This window comes from Dermacentor albipictus, chromosome 2 (assembly GCF_038994185.2).
Source record: "Dermacentor albipictus isolate Rhodes 1998 colony chromosome 2, USDA_Dalb.pri_finalv2, whole genome shotgun sequence".
NCBI classification, from domain to species: Eukaryota; Metazoa; Arthropoda; class Arachnida; order Ixodida; family Ixodidae; genus Dermacentor; species Dermacentor albipictus.
In genome coordinates, this window is record NC_091822.1 from 180,761,950 (window position 1) to 180,771,832 (window position 9,883).

The 9,883-nt window shown below is 45.1% G+C and overlaps 1 protein-coding gene across 3 annotated transcripts in view; it reads right to left on the reverse strand.

The window, feature by feature from the left end:
- The window catches only part of LOC135919315 (mediator of DNA damage checkpoint protein 1-like), a 72,513-nt gene that overhangs the window by 16,481 nt on the left and 46,149 nt on the right, over window positions 1-9,883 (reverse strand). For all 3 annotated transcript variants that reach the window (XM_065453049.2, XM_065453048.2, XM_070534543.1), the window contains exons 2-4: window positions 8,887-8,944; window positions 7,270-7,361; window positions 6,285-6,389 (exon numbers count right to left, since the gene is read on the reverse strand). In XM_065453049.2, the coding sequence (XP_065309121.1) occupies window positions 6,285-6,389; window positions 7,270-7,361; window positions 8,887-8,944 (255 nt within the window). The remainder of the gene's footprint in view (window positions 1-6,284; window positions 6,390-7,269; window positions 7,362-8,886; window positions 8,945-9,883) is intronic.

A 9,883-nucleotide genomic window follows, 5' to 3' on the forward strand; every position in this document is an offset into this window, starting at 1 on the left:
CCGCAAGATGGCTCTCCGTGTGCGGAAAGCGTAAAGCCCCTCAGTCTCCCAAAGTAGCGCCATTCACTTCCCTCCTCCTCCGCTCGGCGCGGCCTCGACGGTGGCGCCGCTGGTGGTGGGCCTGCCGTAGCAGACGACGGCTAACACGCTACGGGAGGAAATCCGCGGAAAAGTTCGTTCGAGTCCTGCGGAGCAGTTTTTTCAATCTAGATCTTGCTTTGTCAGTCGGTAACTGGCCTTAAGAATGTCGTGTCGGATTTGCGGAAGAAATAGAGAAAAGCACCATTATTCAAGGCGTATTTAAGGCGTAAAGCGCGCGCACGTTGAAAGTTCGTGTTGCTGAAACACGACACAAGCACGCGGTGTGCTCAGACACGCGAGTAATTACCAGAGTTTCAGGTTTTGACAGCGCGAAAGTATGTGCACGTGGTTTCGTAGGTTAATTTACGTACCTGCAGGATGCTTTTGTTCGGCCGGCGCGTGAGAGATTCCGACTGTCTGCGGTCAGCAATGCCTGGCAGCAGGGCCGTTTCTGTTCCGCGCCTTTTACAGATGTACGTAGCTCATGCACAGGTTGTGGTGGCCATGAGCAACGTTTTCACACATAGCCGGTATAGATAATTTTAACAACGTACCAGCATATGAAATCGTTATTTATTTATTACAGTGCAAATGGTTAGAATTTGATAGAAAAGAAAGAAGGAACTTGATGGGACAACTGGAAAGAGGTTCAGAAAATAATTATCCCCCTCCCTCATTGGCACCAGCAACACTTTTGTTGAAGTGCTAATTTTATCTCTGTGTACTACGTGCGTCTGTATTCTTTTGCGTTGTAAGTTTTCACAAGGAAGCAGTGTTGCGTTAACTGGAACAGTCAAGGCACACAAGACAGAAGAAAAGTTGATTCTTGGGTTTTACATCCCAACACCACGATCTCATAAGGCACGCCATAATGGGGGCTCTGGATTAATTTTTTTTTTTTGCAGCTGGGGTTCTTTAACGCACCCCCAATGCACTGGACACGGGCCCGTTTTGACACGGGCGTCAAAAGAAGAGGTTGGAGGAGCCGTGTCACTTCACAAAGCCGCGCGTTCTTTGCCACTTGGTCGAAGTCAGCCCGCCCGATCTTGTGAATCCACACTTTTCTTCGTTTTGCGTTGCGCCCGGCGGATGGTAAAACAAAAAGCTTTTTGCCGTCACTGGGTCTGTTGTGGCAACCGTAGGCGCAGCAGCACGGCATCGCAATTAAGCACTCGGCCCTAACACATTGTATAAAACTACCGCGCTCCTTCAAACCGCCTGCCGTACTTCGTCGCGCAGGCCCAAGAGTGGGGGTCGCAGGCCCAAGATGGGGGGTCGCAGCGCGCTGGAAAGAAAAGATATACAAAAGCGCGGCGCCTGCTCTGCGCCAGAAAGAAAAAAATATACAAAAGCGCGGGGCCCGCTTTCACGTGACACAGATTGGCCAATGGGGGAGCGGAGGAGGCTGGGGCGACAGGAGGAGTGGAGGAGGAAGCGCCTGGGTGAGCGGGGTGGCGGAAAGATCTAAGAATGGCGCTACTTTTGGAAAATTGAGGGGCTTTAGGAAAGCGCAGAAGAAATGCAGCGAAACGCACTTCGCTACTCGTGTAATTGCGACTTCTGTAAGTTACATGTTCATAATTACCGATATACACCACAGTATAACTTTCCACGGCTCGTTTCGAAGGCAACACCGCATTCACTAGAGGCGCGTTTTTACCTTTTGGAAGCATCGAAATCGTGGCTGAGTGGTAGCGTCTCCGTCTCACACTCCGGAGACCCTGGTTCGATTCCCACCCAGCCCATCTTGGAAGTTGCTTTTTATTTATGGAGTGCCTGCCGTGATTTATCGCTCACGGTCAACACCGCAAAACGCCGACGCCGACACCGACGCCGACACCCGACTCCGACACCGACGCCGACGACACCGGCTTTTCTGCGACACGAGCTCCTTAACGCTATCGCGTTAAAAACAAAAAACCCGTGTGTTGAGAAAATTGCACAAACAGGCCTGGAGTGCGGCCTGATCCCGGCGACCAGAACCGGTAACGCACTCTCTCACCAGAGCAAGATTGCCACCCTGGTGCAGTACTTGGCCACAACCTCCCATATGAATACAACAATCAAACCCCCGCCCTCAGTCCCTAGCAGCCGCGAAGCAACTGACCACGGCGGCGGTCAGATCTGTGACGCTGCAGAGGGTGCTAAGAATCACTGGCTCCGGACAGGCCGCCATTGGAAGATGAACCTGGCAACGTTTAACGTTAGAACGCTATCTAGTGAGGCGAGTCTAGCAGTGTTATTGGAGGAATTAGAGGGTAGTAAATGGGATATAATGGGGCTCAGTGAGGTTAGGAGGACACAAGAAGCATATACAGTGCTAAAAAGCGGGCATGTACTGTGTTACTGGGGCTTAGCGGAGAGACTAGAACTATGAGGAATTAATAAGGAAATAGCTGGTAACATACAGGAATTCTATAGCATTAACGAGAGGGTGGCAGGTCTTGTTGTGAAACTTAATAAGAGGTACAAATTGAAGGTGATACAAGTCTATGCCCCTACATGCAGTCATGATGACCAGGAAGTCGAAAGCTTTTATGAAGACGTAGAATCGGCGATGGGTAAAGTCAAAACAAAATACACTATACTAATGGGTGACTTTAATGCCAGGGTAGGCAAGAAGCAGGCTGGACACAAGGCAGTGGGCGAATATGGCATAGGCTCTAGGAATAGCAGAGGAGAATTATTAGTAGAGTTTGCAGAACAGAATAATATGCGAATAATGAATACCTTTTTCCGCAAGCGGGTTAGTCGAAAGTGGACGTGGAGGAGTCCGAATGGTGAGACTAGAAATGAAATCGACTTCATACTCTGCGCGAACCCTGGCATCATACAAGATGTAGAAGTGCTCGGCAAGGTACGCTGCAGTGACCATAGGATGGTAAGAACTTGAATTAGCCCAGACTTTAGGAGGGAACGGATGAAACTGGTACACAAGAAGCCAATCAATGAGTTAGCGGTAAGAGGGAAACTAGAGGAATTCCGGATCAAGCTACAGAACAGGTATTCGGCTTTAACTCAGGAAGAGGACCTTAGTGTTGAAGCAATGAACGACAATCTCATGGGCATCATTAAGGAGTGCGCAATAGAAGTCGGTGGTAACGCCGTTACACAGGAAACCAGTAAGCTATCGCAGGAGACGTAAGATCTGATCAAGAAACGCCAATGTATGAAAGCCTCTAACCCTACAGCTAGAATAGAACTGGCACAACTTTCTAAGTTAATCAACAAGCGTAAGACAGCAGACATCAGGAACTATAATATGGATAGAATTGAACAGGCTCTCAGAAACGGAGGAAGCCTAAAAACAGTGAAGAAGGAACTAGGAATAGGCAAGAATCAGATGTGTGCGTTAAGAGACAAAGCCGGCAATATCGTTACTAATATGGATGAGATAGTTCAAGTGGCTGAGGAGTTCTATAGAGATTTATACAGTACCAGTGGCACCCAGGACGATAGTGGAAGACAGAATAGCCTAGAGGAATTCGAAATCCCACAGGCAACGCCAGAAGAAGTAAAGAAAGCCTTAGGAGCTATGCAAAGGGGGAAGGCAGCTGGGGAGGATCAGGTAACAGCAGATTTGTTGAAGGATGGTGGTCAGATTGTTCTAGAGAAACTGGCCACCCTGTATACGCAATGCCTCATAACCTCGAGCGTACCGGAATCTTGGAAGAACGCTAACATAATCCTAATCCATAAGAAAGGGGACGCCAAAGACTTGAAAAATTATAGACCGATCAGCTTACTGTCCGTTGCCTACAAAGTATTTACTAAGGTAATCGCAAATAGAATCAGGAACACCTTAGACTTTTGTCAACCAAAGGACCAGGCAGGATTCCGTAAAGGCTACTCAACAATAGACCATATTCACACTATCAATCAAGTGATAGAGAAACGTGCAGAATATAACCAACCCTTATATATAGCTGTCATTGATTACGAGAAAGCGTTTTATTCAGTCGAAACCTCGGCAGTCATGCAGGGATTATGAAATCGGGGTGTAGACGAGCCGTATGTAAAGATACCGAAATATATATATAGCGGCTTCACAGCCAGCGTAGTCCTCCATAAAGAAAGCAACAAAATCCCAATAAAGAAAGGCGTCAGACAGGGAGATAGGATCTCTCCAATGCTATTCACAGCGTGTTTACAGGAGGTATTCAGAGACGTGTATTGGCAAGAATTGGGGATGAAAGGTAATGGAGAATATATTAGTAGCTTGCGATTCCCTGATGATATTGCCTTGCTTGGTAATTCAGGGAACCACTTGCAATGCATGCTCACTAACCTGGAGAGGGAAAGCCGAAGGGTCGGTCTAAAAATTAATCTGCAGAAAACTAAAGTAATGTTTAACAGTCTCGGAAGAGAACAGCAGTTTACGATAGGTAGCGAATCACTGGAAGTGGTAAGGGAATACATCTACTTAGGGCAGGTAGTGAGCACGGTTCCGGATCATGAGACTGAAATAGCCAGAAGAATAAGAATGGGTTGGGGTGCGTTTGGCAGGCATTCTCAAATCATGAACAGCAGGTTGCCACTATCCCTCAAAAGGAAAGTGTATAACAGCTGTGTGTTACCAGTACTCACATATGCGGCAGAAACCTGGAGGCTTACGAAAAGAGTTCTGCTGAAATTGAGGACGACGCAACGAGCTATGGAAAGAAGAATGATGGGTGTAACGTTAAGGGATAAGAAAAGAGCAGATTGGGTGAGGCAACAAACTCGGGTAAACGACATCTTAGTTGAAATCAAGAAAAAGAAATGGGCATGGGCCGGACATGTAATGAGGAGGGAAGATAACCGATGGTCACTAAAGGTTACGAACTGGATTCCAAGGGAAGGGAAGCGTAGCAGGGGGCGGCAGAAAGTTAGTTGGGCGGATGACATTAAGACGTTTGCAGGGAAAACATGGCCACGATTAGTACCTGACCGAGGTAGTTGGAGAAGTATGGGAGAGGCCTTTGCCCTGCAGTGGGCGTAACTAGGCTGATGATGATGATGATGATACCACTTCGAGGTTGCGGCCATCACAGCGAGTCCGTTGCTAACACTTCCCAAATCAAGGCCCCGCTTTGATATTCTAGCAGCGCACGACTCAGAATATTTGAAGCAGCCCCCCGTATAATGGCGGCAGAACGTCGCATTTGGTTTCATTCGTATATATACACAGTAAGTAATGAAAACTATCGTTAACCAAACTTTTACAAACTATGGCGCCATATGCGATTATGAGACCTATGGTGTTCGGTCATACGTCCTTTTCCACCACCAAGATAATTTTGTGTACTAATTACCCGTATAATTATTAACCGTAAGTTAAAAGCCTTTTATTTACTGAGTTATGGCTTCAATTCACACGAGAAATGTATTATGGTGGGAAATGTATTATGGTGGTGTAGATGCCACTCCATCGCGTTCAGCGCGTTATGTCCTCTGAAATTATTTTCCACACATTGCGCGTTGAGAGCGAAATAGAAAATGTGTCGCGTGATCACGTATATGGCCACGTCATGACACCACTACACAGATCACAGCGGTGTTTCGCAAGAACTAAATACGCGCATTGCCTGACCCGGTGACCAGGTGGTCACTGCGTACACTCTGCTATCGTCATGCGTAGATACACGCAGTTCGCGATCAGGGGAAGCCAACACCATTAAACGAACAACGACAGCTTGTCACTTCCAGAGGATTTCCGAGTCCGGCCATGAGCGGAGTTATTCGCTTGAGATCAATTTCGGCATCGCTACTGTTACGACGCTCTTAGGTAATCAGGCGACATTTTTTGGTATTGCACGTGCTAAAAGTAATGCACCGAAGAGTAACTGCACAAGAGATAGCCTACTGACAACAACTGAATGGGATGTTTCTTGACTCAATAAGAACTTTCTAATTGGAAGTCGTGTCCTTGATTAAATTATTCAAAAGGCGTTAATAATTCCTTCTGGTTAGGCAGATATTGAGTGCAGAAGAGTTATGCCGAAGGCGGCAGAAAGCTTATGACCGAACACCGTTGTTCCCATAACCGTATATCGTAATAATTATTCTTTTCCTTTCATAGGTGGAACAACCTGTATATTATCCATCGACAACAGATAAGGAAGTGTCTGCTCGTTTCGTCAAATAACAAAAAGTAAGGTTTGCACAACAAGCTAAGGTTCACTATAGAAGTATTTCAGCTTTGGCGAACAGCAGTGTCTTACGTTCTTGCTCAAGAAGTAACTGAAGAACAGGTCTGTGACGTAGCAGCCGCAGGTAGACAAGGTGTTCCAGATGAGGAACAGTTCAAACATCTGCTTTGCCTGACTCTGCGTTTGCAACAGAATCGACGACAAGAATCAGCAGTCATACAAGGGCGCTACTCTAAGCAGTCCTGGCATGTAAGGCAAACACCTTCGCCTGACAAATGGAATTGCATTGATGGTGCAGTAATGCGACAGGACACACGTATTACGAAGATATGCAGCTCGGTTTCAACAATAACGAAATGAATAGACACAAAATGGCCTCTGTTCTTGTGCGACAGATTTGCTAACGGTGAAACAAAACGCACCCTAACGCGCTCAATGTTTCAATTTAGCTGTCTGTTGCCCAGCTTACTTGAATTCGACACTGGCGCCTGTCGCCTGTCATGGTTACCGCGTCGAATTCGTGTGCGTGATGTTGCGTCATAAAGACGCATCACCTTAATGCGGTAGCCGAAAGTACGTTGAGTGAGTGAAATTTGCAGCTATAGTGAATCCGTACCAACTGTATTCCATCACCACGTGGGAGAACGTGGTGCTTAGCGATTGCCCTCCTGCACTCACAGGCGAAGCGTGCAAGCCAGAAACAGGCACCACCTCGTTTCGGATGCCATCGCACGAGGGCTGGCGCGCTATGCTGTACATGTGAATTCTGAGCCATGACATCAAAATTATGCACTCCATGAGCTATATCGTCGCGTTCTCAAAGTGCGCCTGGTAATTCATTTTTGGAGATGACTCCCTCTATAGTTCCAAGATCGCTCAAGGCTTTCAATTCCGACACTTCAATAACCTAGCACCGCTGTCTGAGGACACTGGCGACTAAGTGCGTTCCGGAAAACACGTCACGCCCGATGCGATTATCCGCCGATGTTGTTTGCAATCCCAGAAAATTCTAGTCAAGAAACAAATCTGGAAACGAGAGCTTACTCTGTTCACGTACCGGGTTTCTCAACGCATAGAGCATGGTTACGTCGCTGACTAGGTTGAGGGCACATCCGACGCCATAGATATTGTGGAAGATGATTCCTTCCTCTGCATGAAAAGAGCAGCAATGAAGGCGGAGCAGGCGCTCCGGTAAATGGTGAAACAGTGTTTCACTTCCCGTGGATTCAGTCGAAAACAGGAGTCTGCATTCAGTGATCACCAGTGTGCAGTAGCTGATCAGAAATTTTATTATCAAGGAGTAGAAAAGTATAAGTGCTCGGTTATACTGCTTGTAGCGGCCAATTCTAGAACCGCTCAAAATCGCTTTTGGTGTGGGTGTCAAAACAAAAGACGTCAGACATGTTGCATTCGAAGAACGGCTGCTCATCCCTCCGGTGATTTCGTGAACCTGGCGCACCACGACATATCAACCTCGAATTCTTGGAGACATTCGTACTTTTCTGTGAGTTAACGAGGCAAAATTTGACAGGCGCGGACTGGCCTCGTGTTCTAGGAGCACGGCTCCGATATATATATATATATATATATATATATATATATATATATATATATATATATATATATATATATATATATATATATATATATATATATATATATGTATATATATATATTTAAGCACTTTGATAGCCCGGACCTAAAGAGAGTGCACATCACGTGAAATTTAATATTTTAAGCTTTTAGAGTCCACGTGACAAGAAAGCATTGCTTCAACGTGATTGGCAAATGAAGAACGAAGAGCAAAATACAATGACCGTAGCGGAAAGTTTGGGCAGCTTGAACTATATTTCTACTCCTGCTCTTAGTACAAGCGCCGCATAGGCTGCTCGCGCCGGTTGGACATGGCGTAATGAGTTCCGAAAGCGCTTGCACGTCATCTGAAGCTCTGGTCGCAAAAGCTTCGTGTTGTGCACTCAGGCGCCGCCTAAGATGTCCACCGAAACAGATGTTTGCTGTGTGCCGCACCGGCATCATGAACATCGATTGTAAAGGCGGAGGCAACGGACGCAGCTGAGGCAAGACATGGACGCGTCACCCTGTGATCAAAGATGGTGGCGCCCACGGGCTCACCGTGATGCCGTGAAAATGCTTTACAGTCCAGAAAACACGGTACCTTCATCTGAAGCTGACACCAAATTACACTTTAAGCTCAAAGTGTAGTTGTTCTGCCTCATGATGTGCGTTCCGCTCCTACTAGGGCAAAAACATTGACCTGTTCTCTTCTGCCAACCAATAAACGAATTAGCTAATTAGGTACATACAGGAGTCGTTTATTTCAAAGGTTTGTTTAAGGACAAAAAGGTTCCTGTGAAGAGCGCAGCTTTCGTGTTTTTCTTTTCTTGTATCTGCGCCCTCCATAGTGGTTGGAAATAAATATCGGCATAGCGAACAAAACCATTTCCTTACATTTGCAGCTATACGCTGCTAAAGGTGAGCATAAATTGTCACAAAAGTCGTCGTGAAGACATTGAATAGTGTCAGCAGTGTAAGAGGAAGCAAAGTAAGCTCTGATAGCATAGAATTGAGAGATTTAAGTCGTAAAAAGATATGCCTAAGGGCATGCGGAATAGCAAGGTGCACAGATTTTGTATGGCCAGCATTCATTACTCACTCTTGAGTCCGCCACTGCGAGAATCGATGATTACAACGACCCAAAAAATGTTGCACGCCTGCAAAGAAATAACAGAAATGTATCCTTAGGCTCTTCAGAATGCTGTTTGGCACAAATATATTAAAATCAATAGGTTTATTTATCTACCTATTCAATTTGTCTGACTGACAGGGTTGACTGATTTGATTCAACGCTACTATTAGTTACGCCAAGGCTTGATGCTAAATGAATATTGAATTTGAATTTACTTATTTTCCATCAAAAATGGAAGGACGCCTGAACGAAAAATTGAAAAATTTAGTTAACTCTACGGATGTTAAGTTCAGCCTTGCAGGGCTAACACTCCAATAAAGAGGAAACCATCTACCTAAATTATTAAATTCAATAGGTCTATTTATCTAGCTATTCAATATATCTGATTGGCATGGTTGACTGATTTGATCCAACGCTAGTATTAGCTACGCCAAGGCTTGATGCTAAATAAATTTTGAATTTGAATGTACCTATTTTCCATCAAAAATGGAAGGACGCCTGAACGAAAAATTGAAAAAGTTAGTTAACTTTACGGATGTTAAGTTCAGCCTTGCAAGGCTAACAACACAAGAAAGAGTAAGCCATCTACCAAAATATTAAATTCAATAGGTTTATTTATCTAGCTATTCATTATATCTGATTGGCATTGTTGACTGATTTGATCCAACGCTAGTATTAGCTACGCCAAGGCTTGATGCTAAATCAATTTTGAATTTGAATTTACTTATTTTCCATCAAAAATGGAAGGACGCCTGAACGAAAAATTGAAAAAGTTAGTTAACTTTACGGATGTTAAGTTCAGCCTTGCAGGGCTAACAACACAACAAAGAGGAAACCATCTACATAAATTTATGATCTTCAATATTTTTAGCAAATAGTAAACAACTACATACAAGACACATCCAATGATACATGCCAAGCCATCATCGCAAATTTTCAAGCTCTGAAATAAACCGTGCATAAA